The following is a 27737-nucleotide window of genomic DNA, read 5'->3' on the forward strand; positions in this document are numbered from 1 at the left end:
GCAGATCTACACAAGTATCGATACAGTGAGAGATTCTTGAGGACTACTTGCTTGATTAACTCAAGCAGTGACTGATGGGGACAGGATATTGAAATTACTAAAAATTAGTAATTTTTTTCTAGTAGATGAAATCTGAAATTGAGCACACAAATTAGGTTGTACCCAAAGGTTCCTTTCCTCTGACAAGAAGGTTCATTCTGATGGAAGGTAACTTCTGGATCGATCTACCCCATAGTGTGGAACTGCCACCTCAATTTTTGTCCACCACTTCTCCTAAGCAAACAGCTTTGAGAGGGATCCATTTCCCAGGGAGAGTGGGAAGAAGGTAGCTTGAAGATGGGCAAGGAACTCCAGTTGGGAGGGAAAGTGACTCTTGGAGAAGGGTTAAACACCCCTCTGTGTCTGCCCCTCTTACACACAGTCCAACACACTGAAACATCAGAAATCAGGATGGCCTTTCTTTCTCCTGCTGGAGCCTTGAGGCATCACATCTACTCTAGAGCAGCAACTGACATTCCAGAACACAGCAAGCCAAGACACAGATGGAATGTTGGACTGTGGGATTTTCTCCTTCACATGCAGCAGCAGTCCTTGGATACAGTGGGGTGTGTGGGGTGGTTGTGGAAGAAGCGAGGAGGGATTCTAATTACAGCAAGCATAGATTTTGTTCCTGGCACAGTAGGTGCTGTCGTCGTCTTTTTAAAAATGTAGAGATCTTAAAAGGAGCTGGGTATTCTATATTCCCATTTTTCTGATTTAAAGTGGTTGTGCACATCGTGAAAAGTGTCTGTTGGAGGACTGATGCCAGCTTTTCTCGTTTCAGGCTAACATATACTAGGGGAATTTACATAGCTCCCTTTTCAAGCTAGGTGTGAGACGTGCGCGCGTACACACACACACACACACACACACACAGTTTTGGAGTCTGGAATTGAGAAATTAGATAGGGAGCTAACTTTAAGGCAAGGGTAGGCAGCCCCCTGCCTTGGGGTATAGAATTTGCTCCCTGGGGATCTGATGGAATTGGTTGCTGACTTGGAGGATTTCTCTCTGCTCCTTCAGCTCCATCTGATGTTTAACTTGGATATTTATAAATAAACCAAGTATTCAAAAGACACCTCGGCCAAAGGAACCCAGAACCTGACAGGCACTGAAGCTCTGGAACTTTTCACTGCTTAGAATTGAGGAGTGGACACATTACAGTATCTATCTAGCTAAGAACGTTGCATTCTGGGTGTGTTTACCAGTGTATTGTTAGTAGAAATGTTGGGGGGTTTCTAGTGTGAAGCAATGCATATTTTGTAGTTGTTAAAGTACTTCCAAATTCTACTGATTTGTTTTCCTTTTCATTGATAAAATACAAATTATAATAAAACAAAATAAAGTGAGAATTGGCCCAGAGTGCATATAAGAACTTCAAGAGTGTTAAGAGGAAAATATCCCACTAAATGGGTGTTGACTTTCTCCTCCATGAAGCTCTGATCAGAATCATGGCTGACATCCAGAGCAATGGAATAAGCATCCATTGGGAGCTGCATCTCTACAGCTGAAAGCTTCCCCACTCACAGGAGTGTTTGCGAGCAGGGTGGGGAGAAATTCTGGGACTATCTTCTCCGCCTCCAAAAGTGCTCTGTGCCTGTACAACTGCTTGCATATTTACAGGCACGCAGCACTTTCAGGGGCAGAGAAGGTCCCCCCAAAATTGCTCCCCACCCTGCCTGAATGTGCCCCATTATTTGACAAGCCCAGGCAGCAAGGGCTCCACTCCCATTGCATCCTCTCTCCATCACCCTAGAAGCCAGTCTGTGTTTTCCAGCAAGAGTGCAGATTCTCCTCATAACATAGGAAGCTGCCATATACCAAGTCAGACCATTGGTCTATCTAGCTCAGTATTGTCATCACAGACTGGCAGCAGCTTCTCCAAGATTTGGAGAAGCAAGGTCTCTCAGCCCTATCTTGGAGATGCTGCCAGGGAGGGAACTTGGAGCCTAGATACTCTTCCCAGAGTGGCTCCATCCCCTGAGGGGAATATCTTACAGTGGTCACACTTCTCGTCTCCCATTCATATACAACCAGGGCAGACTCTGCTTAGCTAAGGGGACAAGTCATGCTTGCTACCACAAGACCAGCTCGCCTCTCCTGACATTTCTCCTTCATTTGACTGAACTTGCTTCACCAGACCTAGTAAACCATATCTACCCACAAAAGTGTCTTTCCTCTCCTCTTTCAGGTGTTCTGCAAACTTTTCCTCTTCTGCACACCAAGGAGTAGGTTTCCCTTAGTTTTACCTGGTTGCTGGCCCTTTATTTCATTGTTGGCAAGTGAAGAAATGATCATGATTATGTTACTCTCTTCTGTCAGTGGCAGAGACTCTAGAGGCCTGTGCTCAGTGTCCGTCTGCCCCATTCACATGTTATGTTCAGCACTTGTCCATCGAGTGTACAGTGTATACAGGTACAGATCTGTACACAGATACGGTCATTCACATGTTATGTTGAATGCAGGTACAGAAGTATACTTCCTATCTGTACTATGCATCTGAAGAGCCTGTATTCAGGTTCATTTTTAAAATGAATGCAGGTACAGTCATTCGCACAAACATGTGCAAGTGTACAGATATCTCTACACATGTACAGCATGATGTTTGAATCAGGCCTCCCTCAAATACTTCTTAAAAATTCTGTCTTTTGCCCTTCACACAAGTAGCCTCAGAGTGGCTCACAAAGTTTAGAACTTTAAAAACTTAATAATAAAACACAGCAGGAGTAAACAAAAGAGAAAGCAGCTAATAGTGGTTTAAAAGGCCAAGGTAAAAAAAGATTAAAAGGTCTTTGTGTGGCAGTGGAATGGCACTTGAGGAGGGGTCAGGTGAACACCTTGAGGAGATTGTACCATAGATAGAGTGTCACAGCAGTTAAAACAAAACAAAACAAACTCTTTGCAATTGCCACTCACCCCACCTCAGATGAATGTTCATCAGTTTAGGAATCCAGAAACCTGTCCTCGGAGATACTACTATTGAAGATGTAAGGGATTCAGATAGCAATGGTTCATTCTTGGGGAAATCCCCCCCCCAACACCCCTCTTTGTATCAATTAATTGTTTGGGACCATTGTTCCCTCTAACAGGGATTTCCAGATGTTCACTACAACTCCCAGCATCCCCAGCTGCAATGACATTTGGCTGGGGATTATGGGAGTCGTAGTCAGCAACATCTGGGAATCCCTGTTAGAGGGAATGCTATTTGGGACCCATGTAGAATGCAGTTGTGCCAAAAATTTACTGGATAGTCACAGCAGCCTCATTCAGATGTTATTTTAAATGGACGGTGTACTTGAGTATGCTGTCCAAAGCGGGAACGGAAGTCCCGCCACAATGGTGCGTCTGCCATCCCTCTCCCTCACACTTACATCTTTCATCTGAAGAAGTGAAGGTTGTAAGGATGAGGGTGGGTGCTTCAGTGGTCAGGAGGTATGGGCTGAAGTGCCCACCATCACACTTACAGACTTTGCCTCTTCAGATGAAGGCCATCCACCTTGCTGCTGGTTGTCCTCTTCTTTCCCCAGCATTATGGACTTCTCAAGGGAGCTGGGTCTTCGCATAATGTGTCCGAAGTATGATAGTTTGAGCCTGGTCATTGGTGCCTCGAGTGAAAATTCTGGATTGATTTGTTCTAAGATCCATCTGTTTGTTTTTCTGGCTGTTCATGGTATTCTCAAAAGTCTTCTCCAGCACCAACGTTCAAAAGCGTCAATACTTTTTCTATCTTGCTTCTTCAAAGACCAGCTTTTGCATCTATAGAGTGTCACGGGAAAAACCACTGTCTGAATGATTCTAATCTTTGTAGGTATAGACACATCACAGCATCTAAATATCCTTTCCAAGGCCTTCATTGCAGCCCTACCAAGTGCTAGCCTGTGGCATATTTCCTGACTGCTGGATCTTTTACTGTTGATGGTCGATCCTAAAAGGCAGAAGCTATCCACCACTTCAATGTACATTTACTACATTTATATCCTGCTTTTTCCTCCAAGGAGCCCAATGTAGTATACATGCTTACATTTATCCTCACAACAACTCCTTGAGGTAGGTTATGCTGAGAGAGAAGTGACAGGCCCAGAGTCACCCAGTGAGTTTTGTGGCTGAACAGGGATTTGAACTCTGGTCTCACCGGTCCTAGTCCAACACTCTAACCACTACACCACACTGGCTCATTACATAGTCCAGAAATCACGGTGCAAAATGCAGTAGCCAAAATGGTCTCTGGGGTTGCCCATATTACTACTACTTTTTTTTTAAAAGAACTACACTGGCTGCTGATACATTTCTGGGCAAAATACAAAGTGCTGACTATTTACCTATAAAGCCTTTAACAGCTTATACCCAGGACATTTAAGAGAATGGAACATAAGAAGCTGCCATATACTGAGTCAGACCATTGGTCTGTCTAGCTCAGTATTGTCTACATAGACTGGCAGACTTCTCCAAGGCTGCAGGCAGGAGTCTCTCTCAGTCCTAGCTTGGAGATGCTGCCAGGGAGGGAACTTGGAACCTTCTGCTCTTTCCACAGTGGCTCCATCCCCAGAGGGAAATATCTTACACTGCTCACATGTAGTCTCCCATTCATATGCAACCAGGTCAGACCCTGCTTAGCCAAGGGGACAAGTCATGCTTGCTACCACAAGACCAGCTCTGCCTTCTTGGTCATGAACCCTGCTGCCAGCTATCATAGGAGGTTCACCTGCAATTTCGACTGGCTTGTCTGGTGGAGACTCAGTGATGAGCCTTTTCCGTAATTGCCTTAGGACTGGGAGATGCACTCCCTGTTGAAGTTACAGCTGCTCCTTCTCTGATGGCCTTCAGAAAATTGAAGATGCACCTGTTCAGTCAGGCTTTTAGTTAATTTTAAACTATAACTTGTCTGTTTTAATAGTTGCTTTTAATGTTAGAGATGTTTTTAACCAATTGTAAACCAACACATGTTTTTGGCATTATATGTGCTAAAATAATATTATAATGAAAGCCAGGTGAGCTTTGGATTCTTAAATGTTTAATAAGATGGATTCTGGCACCATGGCCACAAGCCTGCAGACCTGTTGGCTGTAGGAATCCTAGGAAGGTGATGCCACAGTTCTAGTCTGGCTGGTACAAAGCTTACTATACTGGATGATCCACTTTCCAGCATAGCCTAGAACTGGGCAAGAAATAGAAAAAACTTGACAACCGTTGCAGTTGCTTCCACATCCCCTGACCTAACTGCTCTCTGTTCCAAACTGGGAGGAGAGCTGGTCTTGTGGTAGCAAGCATGAATTGCCCCCTTTGCTAAGCAGGGCATGCCCTGGTTTGTAATTGAATGGGAGACTACATATGAGTACTGTAAGGTGTTCCCTTCAGGGGATGGGGCTGCTCTGAGAAGAGCACTTGCATGTTTGCATGCAGAAGGTTCCAAGTTCCCTCCGTGGCATCTCCAAGATAGGGCTGAGAAAGACTCATGTCTGCAAACTTGGAGAAGCCACTGCCAGTCTGTGTAGACAATACTGAGCTAGATGGACAAATGGTCTGACTTGGTATCTGGCAGCTTCCTGTGTTCCTAAAGTGTCCATCTAGACTAGGAACCCACAAATACCCAATGAAATTGGTTACTGGTTGTCTGAGTGTAGTAAGTGACACTGGATCCCTTCCTCTTATGGAACAGTTTGACCTTCTTGATCAAGGAAGTATAATGCCCGCTGTCTTGATTAGAAGAACAAAGTGGTGTCGAGATTAGCTATGGCCCTAAAAGAGTGCAAGTGCTTTTTCCACTGTGTGATATTGTTGCTGGAGACAATAAGATGGTTAAATATGTTTATGCTTTGATTAATTATGTTTGGTCAGCCTTAGTTAAAACTCTTGAGCTAAAATGTTAAATTGCCTCCGGGCAAACCTCTCTCTGGCAATCCTGGGTGGTATGCAGATTAATATTAGTGTTAGTACATGAAATAGGTGATTTTTAAAATTAATACTAGTATATAAACATATGCCATACATAACAAATAGATAAGTATACCAAAATTGTAATGCTTGCACAAAAACAGTACTTTAGAAAAGGATTAATATACCTTATGAATTCCTTTGAATTTCATATCATCTTGATATAATAGTGAAACTGACAGCTTATGTAAGAGTTAGATGAGACACAGGAGAACAGTACTTTCAGAAATAATTGGAGTACTGTAAGTGTATTAAATATTGGCAAAACAGACCTCATTCAGTTGCTGTTACTCATCTTTGTTTTACAATTTATGAAATAATCTTAAACATTTAATGGAAGTTTATAATAAAGCTAATCTATACTGGGTTTACCTTTTTAGCAGTACCAGTGCATGTCCCCTTCCTGTGTTCTGCTAGAGTGTTTCACCTTGGTTTGCATTTAACTATAGTTGACACACGGTGCATCCATTTCTAGTCCAGCCTATGCCCTGCGGGTCAACAGTCTCTGCATCACACATCATATTATATACTGAAGGCAGACAGCATAGCCCTTCTGTCTACCCTTCTGTGGCACAGAATGCCGAGAAGCAGTAGGCAGACCTTTAGACTATCCACAAAATCCAGCAAGAACATTAGTGTGAGTTGGGGGTCAAATCTCCCTTGTTAGAAACTGATTTGCCAAACCCTGGTTAAAGGTAAACATGGTTAGGGTTAATACTACTGGTGCGGGTGTATCACTACATCATTGTAAGCTCTCTAAAGGAGAGGGAATTTGTACAAGAGCGGAAGGATGATGGACGCAGTGGAGCTGTATTCCTCACACAGAGAGAGGCTTGTAACTCAGCCAGAGTCTTCCTGAGAAGAACACATATGCGGGGAAATGATTTTTGCTGCTGTTCCCTGCCTCTGTAAGTGCTTTCTGCCTTGCAAGAATATGTCCCTGAGGACTGTGTGACCCCTGGGGCCACATTTTGGGAAGATTACAATGGTAAACTCCTCCTATATTCTACCAAGGAAAAACACATGGCTCTGTGGTTGCCAGGAGTTGACACCGACTCGATGGCATAACTTTACTTCCAGAGTACTTCCAGAGGCAGGAGAAAGAGTGAGCTGTGGAAATTTCTCCCCCTATATGCATGCTCCACTGATCGGGAATGTTCTGGCAGAATTAAGTGCAGCCTGTGGTTCTCAGCCAGTGTGATCTGGGGGGCCCCCAAACCAGCTCTTTCCTGTCATACCTTTTGGAAAGCTATATTGTGGCCTCTGGTTAAAACATGTCCAGCAAGAGTTTGTGTGTTGGAAGAAGAAAGAAGGATAGTGCCCATATCACCACAAAAACCTTCCTTCATTTGTTTTCCCTCCTCCCCATCTCCCACTACCAAACTGGAATACAGCTGATTTTGGCTGGATTTGGAGCTACTGAATGGATATTTCTTTGTTTTATTTTTATGTTTATATCTATATCCCACTCTTCCTCCAATGAGCCCAGAGCAGTGTACATGGTTATGTTTACCTTCACAACAACCCTGTGGGGTAGGTTAGTCCCAAAGTGATTGGCCCAAATTTACCCAGTGAGTTTCATGGCTGAGTAGGGATTTGAACTTGGATCTCTAGTCCAGCACTCTAACCACTATACCACACTAGTGGTGTAGTTTTTCATATCTTTCCCTGCTCAATATTTTTGTCCATTCTTGCACACTGAAATACCACTAGGTAAAAAGAGAGTGTTTCAACAAGGACCTAACATTGCCTGTACAATTTTTCGTATTTTTGTAAAGTTCTGAATCAGGGAAAGATCCCAAGCTCAAACACTGTAATCTTAGTCCTGCTGTGTGTGCACTTAATTTTATGTATTTTAAATGACATTGCCTTATCCTTCAACCATCTCGTGCCTTGAGTCGGTTTGACATAATGTCCTCTGCTCATTAAAAACACAGAAGTCATTTAATTGTTGTCTTAGTGGAAAAATACATAAGGCTGTCATCAGCTGTTGCTCTGGCAGAGCTTTCAGCAGCAATATAAATAAATGAGGTCACAGTTTTTAAGCAAACAGGCTGTGCCTGGCCTGCAGAGTGGCAAAGTGCTCTCTCAAAGAGTAGATACGGACCAAGAACTTTATATAAACTTGCTGCCCCAAATGTTCCTCCTTTTGATATGAATTTAAAAATAACACACACTGGATTTTATATTGGCGCACTGAATCCTTTGCCATTTTTTAATCCCTTCCCTAACATATCTGCGCTAAGGTAATCTATCCTATCATCTATATTGCTCAGCAGCTGAAGTTCTATCTTAAAGCTTAACTTCACAGTGTGTTGAATCTAAAAATAAACTTTAGGGGAAAATATGTACCAGGACAGGATTCCTCCTTGCCCCCTCCTGTAGTATGACTTTAATTTGTCTTACCTTAACTTTCTCATTTTGTTTTGAGGCAGATGTCTGTAAGCATATCTACTGAAAAGACTGATACCTGCACTGGTTGGATAGTCCTTCCTTCTCCCCCACCCCAGCCCAAGAAGTTTCCCTACAGTCCCTTGGGAGTTATTCGCACATGGCTTCATGCTGCAGGGTAAATGTTGAGCGAAGCCACGTCGAACTACACTCGTGGTATTGAGGGAAGCAGCCCCTCCCCTCTGCTCTCCGTTTTTGTTTTTACAAGTTCACATGGCATGCCTCCGTGTTTTCCTTCTAGCCAATGGGGTGGAGAGAGAGAGATTAGCAAAGCGCCACATCTGCATTTCTAAAGAGAGTATCCCTCTTATCATGCTAATGATTCTACATCAGTGCCTCTCCCTATTTGCTCCGGTGTTTTCAGAAACAGTAGCTTAAAACCAACATTTTAAAAACCCGGAAATACCTCGAGATAAGCTAGAATTCACAAGACAAAGCCCGACTCGTGTGTGGAGTGGGTCCAAGGATCCTGAAAGGACTTTGGGGTAAGTTTGGCTGATGTGTGAATACACACACTCTCCCCCGAAGGAGATTTGGGGTAGAAGCCCTGTCTGTAAAGCCTCCTGGGAACTGTAGTCCTATGAGGAGGGGGTTAGTGGGTTTCCTACACAAAGCTACAATTCCCAGAATTTACCCAGAATTTGGCATTTTATTCCGCTCTCTGTGGCTTTTATGGTTTTAAATTGATTTCAAGGTGATTTTCATGGATTTTATTGTGTGTTAACATTTATAAACCATCTTGGGATAAGTTTTATGAAGAGGCAGTGCAGAAATCAAACGATATAGAAATAAAATTAATATTGGAAAGTCAGGGCAGTTACATTTGTGGAAAACTAATATAAATTTATAATCTAGATGTAGATTATAAATTTATGTTGATAGACCTTCCGCTAGATTGACCTTCTGCTTGATTATCATCTAGATGTAGACTGACCTTCTGCTTGACAGGTCAAAATCAGGAGGCCTGTATACAGTAGAGCAGAGAAGGTTCAAGTCTGTAGGTGGAAGATTGGCAGTGAGAGTTGTGAGGGCATTGGCAATGCCTTAATTCTTCTGTTTCTTCATCTTGTGCTTGTTAGGTGCCACTCCTGTGCTCCATGATAGTTTCAATAGGTGTTACATATTTTGATCCCACTCTTCCTTTTGGGAGCTTGGGACAGCATACATCATACCTTTTTATTCTTCCTTGAAGCACAAGGATACTAGGATTTGAGACATCTTGCCCAGCTCTGACAACTTGCACTGGGAATCACTTATACTGATGAGATTGGAACATAGGAAGCTGCCTTCTACAGAGTCAGACCAGTGGTCCATCTACACTGTCTACACTGACTGGCAGTGGCTTCTCCAAGGTTTCAGACAGGAGTCTCCAGCTCTACCTGGAGATGCCAAGAAGTGAACCTGGGACCTTTTGCATGCAAGCAGATGCTCTGTGCTATGGCCCCATCCCCTAAGCGGTATATCTTACAGCAGACTGTGCCAAATGTAGTCACTCATCCAAATGCAAACCAAGGTGAACCCTGCTTAACAAAGGGGACAATTCATGCTTGCTAGCACAAGACTGGCTCTCCACCCTGAGCTTGATTTGGACTGGTCACCTGGACTGAATTTTGTGGCCAGCCGGCCATTTTAACCAAGTTCTCTACAGACCAAGTATAACAACACTGTTCACCACAGTGCATTGCACTGGCTCACAAAGAGGTGGAAATGGTTATGGTCCTATTCTCCAAAGGCTCTTCTTTGACTTGAGGGGGAAAACAACTAAGCAAAGCATTTGTGAATGAACTGTCATGTTCAACGGTTTCATTGCTGGAGGGAACGGATCTGACTTTATGAGGTTACCAACATGAGTTATATAAGTGTGTTTGAACCACAAGATAGTTTGATGATCTCTTCAGTCTGAAGAGCTCTCTTGAGAGAGGGGGACGGGGCTGAGAAGTATGCCATTCAGTGCATGGATAAAATATTGGATGCATCAAGTATAGGGTTTTTTAAAATTAAGTTTTCCCAGCATTACAGAAGTAATGTTTCTGAAATGTTTAACTCCATTGGGTAGAGGATGGCCTACTTGTGAACAAAACATAATAATTTCTAGACTTGGGAAGGTTTTTTCTAACACATGCAAAATATAATAGAAGTTTGCATAGTGTTTCTTTGGAAATGGTTATTTGCAATCCTCCAGACTGGCTCCATAGTAGGATGGGAAGAACTGGAATTTGCCTGGCCTCCAAGATCAGAAAAAAAAACCAACCCACCCAAACTCCACTGTCCAAACAGCACTGCCATTCTTGCTTTCACATGGAGCACATAGAAAGATCAGGCTAGCCTGGCCAAATGTCTTGGGTTTCCCCAATCTCCAGCTTGGGATATCTTGCCTGGAAATCACTGGCACTAGAAATCCCTTTTACTGATGTGCTAGGGCTTCTTTTATTCAATCTGCATATATTCTAGTGAAGGTCTACCTGAACTGGTAGAAACCTGTGTTTGTTCTAGAAACCCCTTCGGATAAGGGCTTTGGCTGATTAAGCCAGTTTGGTGTGTGTTGAAATAAATCCATGTAAATATAGGGCATTGTGTGGTACAGGTTCCAAGATCTTTGGGAAAGGGCAAAGCTAACAATACAATGCTCATAAATTGCCACATGTAACATCAACACATGGCACCCTCTTGGGGCTCCTGGGACTGTGGAGGCCCTGGACTTCAGCTCAAACGTCCAGAGGTAAGAGCATTTCTTTGTGCACAAGCACCCTGGCACTTCTGCTACAGTACTTCTGCCTTCACCACCCTGCTGTTGCTCCCTACTACTCTCACCTCTGCAGTTTTTGCTGCCTGCCACTCCTGAGTCTTCTTGCTCTCACTGCCTTGTAAGTCCAGTGGACCATCCACAGCCAGTGTAGGGTCGGGCTTCCTGTGACAATTCCCAGGCACCAGCTCAGTATGATGTCTGAAAATGTAAGCACGGCACCTGAGCCAGGTTAGAAGAGATGCAGCCAAGAGCACACAAGGCAGGGGTGGTTTGCTCCCTCCTCCTGGTCATATTGGTCTATCACCTGCCTGACCCAGGTGGGTATGACCAGGAAGAGGAAAGAGCAGCTTGCCCCCCCTTTCTTGCTCACTCCTCATGTCCATGTCAGTCCTCCACTTGCCTGAGCCAGATGGATACAGCTAGGAGTAGTCATGAGCATGCAAATTGGGGAGTCTTCCCCACCCCCCATGGAGTGGAGGGGGTTGCTGGAGCTGATTAGCAAGTCTGCCTCCCATGGAGGGCATCGTTGGGGAGAGAGTAGTGAGCATCTTCTCTGCACTTACCCCCTAGGAGCATAGTCTGGCACCTAAATTTTTGGGCTGGCTCCTAGAGTCAATGAAAAATTGTTGAGGTTTTACCCTAGGATACTTTGCCCAGGGACTCTTCAAAATTGGATTAGTCCTGAGTAATGATAGGAGCATTTCCCTGGAATATGTGGGTTAACCAGTACTTGTTTTTCAGGCTAGGAGTCTGTGTCCAGCATCACAAGCGTGCTTGAGAATTAGAGCCAGTGGTGCATGAAACACTCTATCAGTGGTCGTATTGCATTGGTGACAGGACATTGCAAGAAAGGAATAGGATGTTCTGTGGAGTTTGCACAGATATGCCCTGAAGATCACTTTTTAAATAGAGTCTATTGGAGCAGTCCTTGTGGGAAGACAGTTAAATTGGTATAACAAATGCATTTCATTTTATTTAAGGTCAAATAGTCCATAATTTTGATCAGAGTTCACTCTCTGGCTTAGGAAAAAATGACATAGCTTGTTAGAAAATCATGTCATGATCTTGCATGATGGACCTTCTGCAAATCTCTTCCAATGCTGAGTTATTGCCTACACTGCCTTACTACTCTGAACTGCTCCTTCCTTGACCGCCTCATTCCATTACATCTGTGTCTAGATTAAAATATTTTCCATTATCTGATAGGATCTCCTTCTCAGGTAGATCCTATCTACTTCTCCAAAGGATTATTGCAAATGGCAAAATTGTAAATTTCAGAGCTATACTTCTTGCTAGACAAAGTTCATTGTGGATGAATGATTACTGCTGGCACCCATTTATATATATTAGGTCTGCATATGATTTTGTATCTTATACATGAGCAGATGCATAATTTAGAAGCTTACATTTCGCAAGTTGACTTGAAATAGAAATAACAGCAATCATTTTAGGAATCAATGTCAAAAGTATCAACATCAGAAGCATAGACCAATTATGCACTTGGAACCATCTATTCTTGTTGGCTACATTGTTTTATACTTCCTGTTTTGTATTTGTATTTTAAACAAATAGATACTATTTTTATATAGAGAAAGTAGACTAGAATTCTACTAGTCTTAACAGACAAGCTTAGTAATGGGAAAGAACACTGAAACAGTGGACTGATTGCTTAAATCTTTTGACTTCAATAGTCAATAAAGAATGGTGGTGTCAGTGAACATAACCTGATTTTTGGAATTATCCTCTTAAAAATCTGGGGAAAGTTATTCTTAAATAACTGTCACCTCACTGTGCCTTTTTAGTACAGCTAAATTGTAGTCTATGAGGTTTTAATTTTCCAGAAATTATTTGTGTCCTGCTTTGTCAACAGAAAATGTTCTCAACATGGTTGGTTCATGTAGCAAAAGATATAGGAATATGTTTCCCTGTCCCAAAGCGGTTCACAATCTAAAATGCAACTCAAGGAAAGCATCAGCAGAAGCCACTGGAGGAGGAAAGCTACACGGAGTTGAATATGCTGTTCCCCTGACAAATACGAGGTGCCTCTTTGCTCAGTAAGGTTATTTCCTCAGAAATTTCAACTATCCTTTGAAAAGATGGCACAAAGATGCTTAAAAAAACTTTCATGGTTAGGGGGCAAAGGAGGCAAGAATACAAGCAAAGCCTCTGAATGGATGAGAATCGAAGAATGCCAAACCAGTGGAAACTCCAAGTCATGGCTTCATATAGTTGACACAGAGCAGACGTGCCTCAAAGCCTCTGATGAAATGTATACAGCAGTCTCTCTTTCATTATAATCTGAGTTACTTCAGAGTTTTAGATTTATTATCTTTCAGTTAAAAAATAATATTTTTTAATAGTCTTATTCACACGCTGACATTGTTTTTATGGCCGTTCTTGAGGCAGTCTGACTTGTGGATCTCTCTCTTTGCACCTGAAAGAAACAAAGTAAAATGGTAATCATTCTGCCTGAATATCAGCAAAATTTCTTGTTTGATTTAACCAATGTAGCTTTAAATGGTTGCCTCAGCTACAAATTAAAGATTCAGAATTGCCAAGAACTTGACCCTTGAGTATAGGTGGTTTCTGTGGAGAAAATGATTTGTAGTTATTTTACCAATTAATGTTTTGGGGTATGCTTTTAAAATGAGCATGGAAAGCTCTGTAAGCATAAGATCATTTTTTTAGTACAAAGTATTACCTGGTATGATACATAGACAGCCTTCCTTTTTGTTGCTTTATTCCTACTACTGCTCTTTCCTTTTCTGTATGCTGAAATGAAAAGGTCAAATAGTTATTACTTATGAGTGTAAATAATACAATTTACCATCTCTCAGAAGAATAACAAATCCATCTGTTAATAACTGAGGGAGGAGGAAAGTGGTGGTGGGGGTCAAGCAGAGCAGAATACTATCATACTACAAATATTTATATATAGCTTAACAAAAGTTCAAAGTGGTTTGCATAGGAAAATAAATTATAAGATGGTTCCCTGTCTCAAAAGGACCCACAATCCAAAAAGAAACACAAGGTAGAACCCAGCAACAGCCACTGGAGGGATTCTGGGTGTGAGCCAGGCCAGTTGTTTTCTCCTTGCTAAATATAAGAGAATCCCCACTTTAAAAATATGCCTCTTTGCATTAAAAAATAATAATCCTCAAACAATGAGAAAATGAATTGAATGCTGGAAGTACATAATGTGAGTAAACAGGAACATGGAAAAGCGGTGGACAAAATGATAGCTTAAAACAGTGCTGTGTACCAAGACCTTTCTCTGTGCCTGTGAATGCAGTGGGCACTACTTATGTACAATTGTGGCCTGCATATCTGAAACATCTGAAACGGAGAGGAGAGCTGGTCTTGTGGTAGCAAGCATGACTTGTCCCCCTTAGCTAAGCAGGGTCTGCCCTGGTTGCATCTGAATGGGAGACTTGATGTGTGAGCACTGCAAGATATTCCCTTCAGGGGATGGAGCCACTCTGGGAAGAGCAGAAGGTTCCAAGAGCCAGCGTGGAGTAGTGGTTAGAGTGCTGGACTAGGACCGGGGAGACCTGAGTTCAAATCCCCATTCAGCCATGATACTAGCTGGGTGACTCTGGGCCAGTCACTTCTCTCTCAGCCTAACCTACACCGCTCTGGGGTCCTTGGAGGAAGAGCGGGATATAAATAAATAAATAAGTTCCCTCCCTGGCTTCTCCAAGATAGGGCTGAGAAAGATTCCTGCTTGCAACCTTGGAGAAGCCGCTGCCAGTCTTGAAGCCGCTGCCAGTCTTGAAGACAATCCTGATCTAGATAGACCAATGGTCTGACTCAGTATATGGCAGTGTCCTATGTACCTGTCTGTACTAACTCTAAATATTACACCAGTGATGTAACCTCCTTAAATCAAGCCCAACCATAACAGCTAGTGAATTCATTGTGACTCTGCATTCACCTCCGCTACCTCAGAGCAATAAGTATAGATTTGCAAAATGTCAGAAAGATATGTCACTTTAATTTTTTTTAATGGTTTGATATCCTCTTTTTTTAAAACAAAAAACCCAGAGTGAGGAGGTGGGGGTTAATGACAGACTAGAAGACAGTATCTTCTTACTAGAAGATTTTAATAGAAGAAAACAAAATGGCATAAGGACCCTGGAAATGAAACAAAGAATTAATGCTGAATGAAAGAAACTTTTCAAGCAATGCACCCATGCAGGTGTAAACAAGCAAAATCACTGGGAGGCCTCTATTTACTGTTTTACATCCCTAATTTCCCCAAACTCCTCTTATAATTTAAGTATAACTTCAATGCGGCTTAAGATTGCTCTCCCCCACCCTTTTCCCCTACAGAGGTTCTGTGCCTGTGGAAACTGCATAACAAGCAAAAATTCATTAGGAATGTCTTTCCTCTGGCAGAGATGGGGAAGTCTGCACTCACTGAATTTTTGTCTGTCATGCAACAATTAAAGAGAGAGGACTTCTATTGTGAGGGGGAAAGTGGCAATCCTAGAACCACTTAAAGAACAATTGGATATGGTTAAATGAACTAACAGATGCGAATAAGCATTGGATGTTGAGATGGTTTGGATGGTAAAAAAAAAATGGTTTGGACTCTGACTTGGTTAAAGCCAGAGTTCACAATATACTGATGCTCCAACATCTCTTGTGTAACATTGCAAGACTTTCACCACCTTAGGGTAAAAATAGCTAGCCAGCTGCTTTCTTTCCGAGCTGAGGGGAAAGGGCCTTTAAGGACTTAGATACAGTCTGTCTGATGCAAAATAAATTTGCTTCAGAATATTTGGCAGAAATGCCTTAGGAAACTGAAAAGGGCTGGACACATTGCTTCTCGGTCTTGATCGTCCGTTGAACAATCATAACAAAAAACAGCACCAAGAACCCATACTGGCTTTTCCAGTTGTTCAGAAACAAAAATGCTTATTTGGGTAATCAAGCACTTTAATTCCCCATCTTCTCTCACTCGAATACCTGACCCTCCCTTTAAAATGGTAGGTCAATGCTTCATTCTTGTGGGTGGTGTAACACATCTCTAGTAAAAAGTGATTAAATGTAGTGCCTTATCTTTGAGCGCTGAGTCTGGAATGCATACAAGTGTTATTGTTCTAGCACAGAGCAGTTTGTAGGCACAATATTCTTCATATTCTCATTTATTATTTCTAAACATAACTGTCTCATGATTGCCATATTTTTTTTAACTTCTGTCTTTCAGTGAAGTGTTTCTAATGAGAAATGTATTTATATTGTTCAAGGTAACGTCACTTTATACAAGGCGTCTTGCTCTTTCAAATTTTTGTCCAGTTCAGTTAAGCAACATTCCTCTTGAATTAGTGCATTATTCCACATGCCATTAGTAAAGACTTAACCTATAATCTCACATGTATACAGCAGGGATATCGCTGTGTTTTTCCTCCTCCCTGTTGGGCAAAAGCAGGCCCAACCACCTGTTAGCATTACATCACTGGGCTCCCAAGAAAACAGTTGTAACCAAAAGGCCTCAAACAAAGTAGCTCTTCTTGCATTGTTTGTGCTCAAAAAGCTGATGTCATGCCGAGCTGATGTCATTGTCTGTCTTTGTATAATTGCTATGGAAACCAGGAAGGTGGGAGCCCAAGCTGATGCCCTCTCAGAACAAGGTGTAGAAAGTTTTTAAGCTTCTGCTTTTCTCTTTAGTTTGTGTGGAACAATTCCGTAGAAAACAGACTGGAAAATCCTGAGGTGATTTAGGGCAACATAAAATAGCCACTTTAGGGTGTGTGTTTGTGTGTGTGTGTTGCTCCCCTTCAAATTTCACTCATTTTGAAATAATCTCTTCTCTAGTCTTTTTATGAAGAAGAATACACAATAGTGGATGCTTTTAATTAGGAGGGTTTCCTTTCATTAGTAAAGCTAAAAAAAAATACGGTGAAAAAAATCAAATAAATAGTTGTATCTCTTCTTTGATCAAGAAGACTAGCTGGGTGTTTATGTCCATCACACACCCCCTATCCCACCATTTGAAAAAATGAACTATTTGAGAAGTAAAATGTCAGGCACAGCTATCTCCGCCCCCGCAATAAATATATAAATCTTTTTTAAAAAAATTCTTGTTTAAAACCAAGTGATAGAAACATTTAGCAAGTTTTTGTAGGTACTGAATCCTACCCATCCAATACAGCATTCGGTCCACCTGAATGCATTGACTCACATCCTGACCAATGTAATGCTTGTTGGAGTGCATTCTGATCATGCATGGGGGAGAGGCAATTTTGACTGAATCCCCTTCCCTCAGCTGCCACAAGACCCCCACCCCATTCATTCATTCATTCATTCAGCCAGCACATATCTGTACCACCCCATCTACAAATCTCTGGGCAGTTTACAATCTAAAACACAACAATTAAAACATTAATGCAATTAAAACAATTTAAAATATAGATTAAAAACTCTAAAATTGAAAAATTTAAAACTATAAATTAAAATTCTGCTTAAACTTCTGATTAAACTTTTAAACAGGTGTTTTCCCCCCAGATTTTTCTTGAAAACATCCAGAGAAGGGGAGGCTCTAATTTTGTTAGGAAGCACATTCCAAAGCCCTGGGGCAAGGCTTGAAAAGGCCAGGTTTTGTTGCTGCCAACTGAGCTGCTGACAACTGCAGCTGGACCTCCCCTGATTATCTTAATAGACTTAATCCTCAATATGTCTCTTGAGGGTTGGGGAAAATTGGGGGCACTTGAGGGAAGGAGGGATTGGTGAAAATTACCCGTCTTCTCCTTACACAATGAGAACATACTCTTGTGAGTGTGATGTTGTCAGGATATGAGCCACTGAAACCAATCTTACCTATTGACAACAAAACATAGGAAGCTGTCTTAGACAGAGGTCCATCTAGCTCAGTATTTTCTACACTGACTGTCAGTGGCTCTCCAAGGTTTCAGGCAGGAATCTTTCTACCTGGAGGTGCCAAAGATTGAACCTGGGACCTTCTGCACACAAAGCAGATGCTCTACCACTGAGCTATGACCCCATCCCCACCCCCAGCTTTCCTGACTTTAGCTTCACTGCTTTGAAGGAAATGAGAATTGCAGCCTCGGTAACAGTTCAGAATTTTGTGGTTGGTGCACTGTGAGTGTTTGCCTTGATTGCTACATTTCTCGGGTTTCTGAAAGCCTTTTTTAATCTCTCTCCATTTCAGGTGGACTCAGCAGTTTTAAACAGAACCACGAAAACCTCTGTGACAACTCCCTCCAACTCCAAGAGTGCCCTGAAGGAGGAGGAGGTGGCGGCGCCACTGCAGTGACCTCTACACTACCTCAGTCCATCCCGACTACTCCAGACATCGAGAATGCAGAGCTCACCCCCATCTTGCCCTTCTTGTTCCTTGGAAATGAGCACGATGCTCAAGACTTGGAGAAGATGCAGAGGCTGAACATCGGCTATGTAATCAACGTGACCACCCACCTCCCACTCTACCATTATGAGAAAGGCTTGTTCAACTACAAGCGGCTCCCAGCCACAGACAGCAACAAGCAGAATCTCAGGCAGTACTTTGAGGAGGCTTTTGAATTCATTGGTAACTATCCTCACTTGCGCTCCTGTTTCCTAGTCGATTGCTATAATTGCTGCCTTCACGGCTGAAATGCTTTTAGTGCTGGGTTGATAAGCATAGAACCGATTATCTTTGCCCCAGCGGCTGAGTGACTGTAACTACCTTTTGATTTGAGAATTACAACACCTGTGCCATCTTATTGGCCTGTGATGGTGCTACCCAGGAAATCCAGTGGTCACTTTTCATTTTCTAGAAAAGCCTCTACAGTTATTGGTGCCTGCTCTTTGCAGTAGGCCTACTTCAGTGTTCAAGGCTACAATCCTGTAGCACACTTACTTAGGAGTAAGCCCTATTGAATTCAGTAGACTTACTTCTGAGTAAATATACTTAGAATTGCACTGAATGACAAGAAATGGAAAACAGGGTCCTGAAGACTACATATTGCCACTAAGGTGCTTTTATATGTCTGAGGCATATTTTATTTTGAATTTCTTACATGTATAGCTCACCTCGTGCTGAAGGTTCAGTGAATATTTATTTTTATGGGTTCTTTTTTAAAAGGTAAGTTTCTAGTTCTTATGGATATACAGATATATTTTGAAAATGGCTGCTCAAAAGACTGGAAGGAGGGATATAAATAAACTTGGGATTCTTCTTAATCCTCATTATTGCTAAGCACATATTCAAGGTCTTCCTCTGATTTTTCTGCACATGAGAGTAAACAGTTTTTGAATATAAATTGTATAGTATAGGGACAGGTGGCCCTCATTATCTGCGGTTTCAGCAACTGCAGTTTCGCATATCTGCAGTGAGGTCCTAGAGACCCAGTTTCCTTATCTATGGGTGCAAAAATAGGTGACTTTAACCTATCTGCGGTTTTGAGGACCACTGGAAATATCTTCCAGAGTCATTTCCAGTCACATTTCCAGTCTGAAGGCAGTGTGGAGCTATTTTGTGGCACTTTAGAAATTGAAGAATTATTATTATTATTATTATTATTTCCCCAAAATATAATTTTTCCTGTGGTTTTTCACAAAAAGGAGGAATTGCGGGTGGTGGGGGCATTGCTGGAGAATAGGCCTGTGTGCGTTCAGAAAAATTGGATTCAACCAGATCCAAATTTGACAATATCTGATTCAGATTCTATGGCCCCTGCTGATATTGGATCGGATTCAATTTCTGAATGAGAATATATCTGGAGGATATGTTGTACAGGAGGCCCTCTTTGTTTGCGGGGGTCCCATTCTCACCGAAAGGTGTAAATACGGAAATTGTGTATAAAGAAACCTTACCCCTGTGGGAATCCAGGGGTTAGGATCCTACACACACACACGGCTAAAAAAGCAGGGGGTGGCAGAAGTAAGAGAAATAAAGTACTGTACCTTGCTCTCCAGTGGGCCTGTGCAAATTCAGATTTGAACATTTGGGTGTTATCCGAAATTGCCCCAAATCAGTAATATCAGAATCTGATTGTGCGTGGGTTTTGTTTTGTTTTGTTTGAAAATCGGGTCTGTAAAGTTGGAATTAATTCTGAAATATCGAAATTAATTTTGGAAATACATCAGAATTAGAAAAATGGAATAGGATTTCCCGCCATAGAGGTGAATGTGGAAATTGAAAAGAAAATCACAGGCTGGTTGGTCTTAGAGCCTTGAAACTTGCCACACATGTGAGGAAGGAGGTCAGGGCCCCATGTACTATGTTGGGGGGGGGGGAATTGGTTAATCCCCTGGTTTTTGGTGAATTTTTGAAAAATTTCTTTTAAAATGGTAAAATCTGACTTGAAACAAGCCAGAACTTTACAAAAAGTTATGAATCTGAAGGTTGTCCTTGGACCATCATTCCATCCTCATGTGGAGGGAAAAGGACATTCCTTTGTTTTCTATATTTATTTATTTTGCTTCCCTATTGCAAGAACAGGCAGACCTTTTTAAAAGGGATACATCTTTTAATCCCTTAATGGCTAGAAGGGAAAGTGAGAAATTTTTTCTAACCAAAAAACCAGAAACATTCAAAGTACTTTTACTTCTACTGACTGTGTGCTTCTGCAATGAGAAAGACAAAAATTAATTTAAAAAACCAAAGAAATGTCTTTGTTCCTCCACATTGGGGTGAATGATGGTCCAAGGCCTTTTGTAAAATTCTGGCATCAAAGAAGCTAGTTTTAGCCCTTTTTTCTATTTTTAACCCCCCATCCCCCAAATCAAAGACCCTTACTGGGGAGAAAAGGGGCACCCTGTGTAGTTGGTGGGGAGAAAAGGGGCATCACTGCTGCTGGGTTGGGGGGGGCAGGTGGCCTGTACACAGGCCTTCTATGCCCTCGCTATGCCACTGGGGACATACCTTCATCTCCAGGTTATGTGGCTTCCCAAGCCATCTGGTGAGCCAGTGTGGGAAAACAGGGTGCTGGACTAGATAGGCCTTGGGCCTGATCCAGCAAGACTGTTCTTATGTTCTTAAGGAGAAGCTATCATATACCATGGTTAACTGTAGAATCTGAAATGAGCCAAGAATTAAATAATAGATGTGTGGTATTCAAAGCTAAAATAGCCTTGCCTTTACACTAAAGTGCCCACCTTTTAAAAATAAATAACACAAACATTTTTGCAATACTATCCTTAGAAATATTTCCTTGTAGTTTAGTATATCTGAATGATACATTCTCTTGGCTTTCAGAACTTGGCAGAATTCCTTCAAGTACCACAACTGTGCTTTTATTTAGATATTCTTGTGATGTTAATGAGCTAAATTGCTTGCTGCTGCATCATCTCTGGAGACAGAGAGAGGCAACCTTTTTTGCCGAGGTAGACACCAAAGCCCATTGGTTCAGCCTGAGTTAATATTGAACAATGATAGTTTTGCCTTATGTGCTTTTGTTGTGCAGTCAATGTGCAACTTTGGGGTCATATTGGCCAACACGGTGAATAAATATAGCCTTGATGTGCCTGCAAATCCTCCTGTATCTTCTAGTATAAACTGTGAGTCTTCAGTCCAGTTCTGCCTCACTGACTTCATTCTGTAGCAGCAGAGTTGATCTGATCTGCTGCTGCTTCTAGAAAGGAAGATCAGAACCCTTTTCAGATGTTCTCCCCCATCCTGCATACACCTAGCATGTGAGCAGGTAAGCGGGGATGGCTAGTTATGTTCCACACCAATGCATCCCCCAGTTTCACACCCACACACACACCCACACACTACAACAATCACATATTTGTTGTTTCTACAGGACCGAGTTGAATTCACAGAGGGATCCCCCATGCAATTTGGAATCCTGGTCAGAATTCCAGATTGCATGGAGGGATCCTTTGTGCTCTTGGTTCTGCAAATCCAGACGAATGCCCACTGCATAGTCATTAGAAGCCTGGCTGTTGACTAACCAAAATGCTCCCTTTTCCCTCTCTCACATGTTGGATATACACATTTCTTTGCTCTAGCAACAAACTGAGTGATATTAAGTGAAGATTACTTCCTCTGGCTAGGCCAATGAGCAGCAGAGGTCAGCAACCTAAGCCCTGTGCCCATATCCATTAAGCCAAAACCTTCCCCCACAACCTCCAGTCCCAAACTTCATTGGACTGCCATCACATGGTGAATTAAGTATGCTTGGCTGGTTGAGGAGGAGGGAAGGGGTGGAGAGATTTTCCAACCTTTGTGAACTGGATTGGACCGACAGGTTTTGTGGTGTTTGCTTTAAGAGCAACATAATTATCTTGGCAACAAGAGGCTGGTTGGCAGGCACTGGTCCTTAGAAAATTAACCACTTTAACTATCCAAGCTCACTTTTACTTATGCTTAATGAAGGCTCTGTGTATGCATAGAAAACAAGAGGATATCAGGATTGGGCTACTGAATGACACCATTCTGAATGCTGGGCAGCAATTGCTGGTCTTATGGTAGCAAGCATGACTTGTCCACTTAGCTAAGCAGTGTCTGCCCTGGTTGCATATGAATGGGAGACTAGAAGTGTGAGCACTGTAAGATATTCCCCTCAGGGGATGGAGCTGCTCTGGGAAGAGCATCTAGGTTCCAAGTTCCCTCCCTGGCATCTCCAAGAGATGGCTGAGAGAGACTTCTGCCTGCAACCTTGGAGAAGCCGCTGCTGGTCTGTGTAGACAATACTGAGCTAGATGGACCTATGGTCTGACTCGGTACATGGCAGCTTCCTATGGGTCAGGTGGGTGTACCCTACCCAGATTCTTTCCCCAGCATTTTACTGAGAGTGGACAAGAAGCTGTCTGACCCAGCACCCGCCTCCCACATGATCACTCTCCTTGCCTCCTGCCTTGATCTTTGGAGTGTACATGACCACAGATTGGGAGCACACCCAGCTCTACTACCCTGACAGCGGACATGTGAATGTGTGTTTAAAAGTAAGATGTGTAATTCTGTATTTCAACAGAAGTTCTGTATGGACCTGTTCATATTCCATTTGGAAAGGGACACATATTACAAAAGAGCAGCCCTACTGGATCAGGCTCAAGGCCTATCTAGTCCAGCATCCTGTTTCACAAAATGGCCCACTAGATCCCTCTGGGAAGCCCACAGGCAAGAGCTGAAGACATGCCCTCTCTCCTACTGCTACTCCCCTGCAACTGGTATTGAGAGGCATCTTGATTCTGAGGCTGGAGGTGGCCTATAGCCACCAGACTAGGAGCCATTGATAGACCTCTCCTCCATGAATTTTTCTAATTGGTGGCCATCACCACATTCAGTGGCAGAGAATACCATAGCTTGATATAAAATGCATACAGCTTACTAAAGATTGCAGATATACATCAGGGGGTGGAATAAGTCAGGAGGAAAGACTTTCTCCTCGATCAGAACAGCTACTGATGAATATAGGTGAAAATATATGAAGTATAAGCTGCCTTATATGGAGTCAAAATCACTGGTCCATTTAGCTTAATATTGTCTACAGTAGGGATGTGCATGGAATCAGGTGGGGAAAGTTCAAAGGCAGGGTGGGTTGACTTTAAGGGAAAGGGAGGGTGCACTTACCCCTCTCTCCGCTTTCCCCTTGCTAGTGCTCCATTTGCAAAGGGACTGTCGGGATGGCAGCGTACCTCCCTGCCGCCCCATTGCCTCCTTGGTCCCGACATCACCAGAAGTACCTGATGCGCGTGCACGTGAATGCACCGGTGCATCCGGGCGCACTCGTGTGCACGCACACACCAGCGTGCACAGGCACATCAGGTACGTCTAGTGAAGTAGGAAGCAAGGAGGCAACGGGGCGGCATGGAGATACCCCTACTTTCGAACTGGTGGAACCACCAGTCAGTTCTGTGCACATCCCTAGTCTACAGCAGTGGTTCCCAAACTGGGAGCCTCCAGATGTTGCTGAACTGCAACTCCCATCAGCCCCAGCTACAAGTTATTGTGGCTGCTGGGGATAGTGGGAGCTGTAGTTCTTCATCATCTGGAGGCTCCCAGTTTGGGAACCACTGGTCTACAGTGACTGGCAATGGCTCTCCATGGTTTCAGACAGGCGTTTTTGCCAGCTCTATCCGGAGATGACAGGGATTTAATCTCTAACTATTTGCTTTCAAAGTGCACACACACACTGAGCTGAGAGGAGAGAAAGGGTCACTTTTGTCTGCTCATGGAACAGCCCACATCTCTGTCATCTGGCATAGCTTAACTAATTTTGATGGCCTGTCCTTAAGGCACCTGTGTAATTTTTCTTGCTGCTGCTCTCTGTTTGCATAGAATATGCATGTGCATGCACGTGATAATTGCTTTTATACAAGTTTTTCTTGGATTCACACAACTGCCATTTAGTGCACAATAATTTTATATTATATTTTGGTGGTTAATATGAGTTGAATGGAGAATTTCCACGACCAACAAACTTCGGATCTCGTGAGAAATGTGTACAAATGGCTGACCATAAAAAGTGGGGTTTGCATGTTGCACAGTCTTCAAACGGTGTTGATGGCATAATAGGTTATTTCATACACTGACTTTTCCCATAGAAGGCTTCTGCCCATAGAAGGCTTCTGCCCATAGAAGGCTTCTATTTCAACTTTTCATAAACACCGGTGGTGGTGAGAAATAGATCTATTTAAGACACTCACAATCTCTCTGCATGTGCATCTTATACATTCACTGGTCATTGTGTGTGAAATGTTCACATCTTCCAGCATCGCTTGGAGATGGTGCATGTTCATCAGGTAGTATGCAAAATCCCTTGTTTTTGTTGTTGATTTGTGCATATTCTCCACATGGTCTGAGGTAGGTGTGTGTGTGTGTGTGTGTGTGTGTGTGTGTGTGTAATATATATGGATAGGGATGTGCAAACCAGTTCGAGTTTGAGCCGGTCTGACATTGAACTTGGTTGGCTTGAGGACTTGCCCTTGAGCTGAACCACACCTGGTTTGGCTCGAATTCAAGCTGAACACCCCCCCCCGATTGGTCCAGGGGTTCTAACCCAGGCCACACAGATGGCCAGTGTGCATGCACAGTGGCCTCCAAAATGGCCTCTGTCAGCATGAAGAGGCGCATAACGGGCCAAACATGGTCTGAACTGGGCCGATTGGTGACCGGAGGGAGGCCAGTGGGGGGAGGGAAGAAGACCACCGGAGACCCTCCTGCAGCTGTGGCAGTGCCCGTTGAAGGTGGTGAGTTATTTTTTAAAAATGTTTTTGTTAGAACCCCTGGACCAGCTCAAATTCAAGCCAAATTGCGGGGGGGGGGGATGTTCGAGGGGGCAAAACTGAACTTGCCCAGTTTCATGCAAACCCCTATGTATGGCACTTGGCCTTGTTGAAAGGTTCCAGCACATAACTTGGTTTCCTCGCTTGTTTAATCAAGAGCATTCAGGATATTGGTCTGAAAGTAATGTATTTACCTGGATACAAGGCTAGGTTTTTCCCAAGTTTTTGATATTACAAATCAGAAGCTCATCTTGAATTCAGAGTCCTGTTCCTTTTGAGTAAATGCAGATATAACCAGTATTTAACCTCTACTTTTTAAAGGGGGTCATCTTCAATTCAGAGTTGTCTTTGATTTGGGTATACACAGTACTTTCAAATATGTGCTTGAGTGCCCAGAGACATCTGGACTAGCGGTGCTTGGGCGAGCAGCTCACCCTTTCTCCTTTCAGTGGCATCTGATGGAAACTCAAAACTTAAAATGGATTTGTTGACATGCAGTTCAATTGTTGGCACCTTTTACATAATAGTTTGCATGGGAAATTATCATAGCAAGAATAGACTTGAGATAGTGAATCGGTAAGTGAATGAATTATTGGTCACTTCACCATTCCTAGTGAGAGTTGAAGATGCCAGCAACTGATGCTTCACTTACTAGGGGGGAAATAAAATCAAAGTACACAATTTGAATTCACATAATCTTTCTACTTTCCCTTCTTTTGGTTTTTCTATAAGCCCAGGTGAGTGAACAGCCTAGGCTGCTCATTTTGCGGAGGGCACTATGAATTTCTGTGTGACTGTGTGTGTTTAAACCCATCATTCTTTGAAGTAAATGCTTATGCCTGTATCTGTTCTTTTTCAGAGGAAGCTCACCAGTGTGGGAAAGGTCTCCTTATCCACTGCCAGGCTGGTGTGTCCCGCTCTGCCACAATAGTAATTGCTTACCTAATGAAGCACACACGCATGACCATGACTGATGCCTATAAATTTGTCAAAGGCAAGCGACCAATCATTTCTCCTAACCTTAATTTTATGGGGCAATTATTGGAGTTTGAAGAAGATCTAAACAATGGAGTCACACCGCGAATTCTTACACCAAAGCTGATTGGGGTAGAGACGGTTGTGTGATGGAAACAACGCACATGATGAAGAGACTATCGTATTCCTCACTCGACATAGATTTGGGAAGCTTGGGGATTTTCTTTTTAGCTTTATTGGGAGGGAGGGCGGTTATAAGACAAACTCTGGACAAAAACCTTCTTGAAGGAAAGATTTCGAAAATACTTCACATGTTCAGTGGAATGCCATTGCAAGCCCCTTCTCCAAAACTGGATGAAGGACAGATGCATAAAAAGAAGCGAGTTTTAAAAAACGAAGTGCGGGTGTGAGAGAACTGGATGCTATATATATATATGTATATGTATATGTACATATGTATATGTATATATATGTATATATATCCATTTTGGCAATTCAGCTACTTGTAGAGATTATAACTAAGTAGTCTGTGCGGGTTCATAGACCGAAGACAGCTATATTTCAAAAAACAAAACACAACCAGCCAAAACAGAAGCAAAAAGACAACAAAATCTATGGGCCTTGAGTTTGCAGAGGCTTTGCTTATGAAAAGCTAAGCAAAATGCTTGCTGGTGCAAAGAAGATCAGAGCAGCTTCCACTATCTGCAAAACACGTCTTGCCCTCTTGACTAGAGAAAATCTTTTTATTTGCCGTGTTTCATCTTCCGGTACTATTTTTCTATTTGGGGCTTGGGAGGGGGGAATTTTAACACCAAGGGACTTGATCATTTTATGCCATATGCCTTTACTGGCTTCTTGTGCAATAATAGTTTTGGGGAATGGAGAGAGTTTATTTTGAGCATTCAAACCAGTTACAGCTGCCCAGTAATAATAATATTTTTTCAAAAACAATAGTGCAAAGGTGGCTGGCTTGATTTAGAAGGAATACAACAAAAGCAATTATTTTTTTCCCCTTTTCTGATTCTGGTTCCAGTGCCATAAACCTTGTTACATATGTATATCAGAATGTACAAAGATCAAGAACAAGCAAAGTTTATTTAAAATATTTTTTCGCACAAAATACTGGTGTGTGTCTGTTCATGTAAAGAAGTTTGATTATAAAAATGAAAACTGTTTTGGAAACTGTTTGTGTGTCTTTTTTTCAATTTCCTTATCATGACTTCTTGGGCTTCTCAAGGGCTCAGGTAGTTTAATGTGAGCCCCCGGTGAAGTACGTACCTACTTAAATGGCCCATGTTACTCTGGCCTTGATTAGAGACAATTACTCCTGGACCTTTCCCAGGCAGCAGGCTTTACCACGGGTTTTCTGCATGATTTACTGCGAATTTGAAGGTGCCCAAAAAAACTAATGCAA

The 27737-nt window shown here is 42.5% G+C and overlaps 1 protein-coding gene across 2 annotated transcripts in view; it reads left to right on the forward strand.

Annotated features, from left to right (window-relative positions):
- The window catches only part of DUSP10 (dual specificity phosphatase 10), a 62874-nt gene extending 35369 nt beyond the window's left edge, over positions 1-27505 (forward strand). For both annotated transcript variants that reach the window (XM_053308604.1, XM_053308594.1), the window contains exons 3-4: positions 18342-18719; positions 26208-27505. In XM_053308604.1, coding sequence (XP_053164579.1) covers positions 18342-18719; positions 26208-26473 — 644 coding nt within the window. In that variant the 3' untranslated portion in view covers positions 26474-27505. The remainder of the gene's footprint in view (positions 1-18341; positions 18720-26207) is intronic.
- Positions 27506-27737: the final 232 nt, after the last annotated feature.

The sequence above is a fragment of the Hemicordylus capensis genome, chromosome 1 (assembly GCF_027244095.1).
Source record: "Hemicordylus capensis ecotype Gifberg chromosome 1, rHemCap1.1.pri, whole genome shotgun sequence".
Taxonomy (NCBI): domain Eukaryota; kingdom Metazoa; phylum Chordata; class Lepidosauria; order Squamata; family Cordylidae; genus Hemicordylus; species Hemicordylus capensis.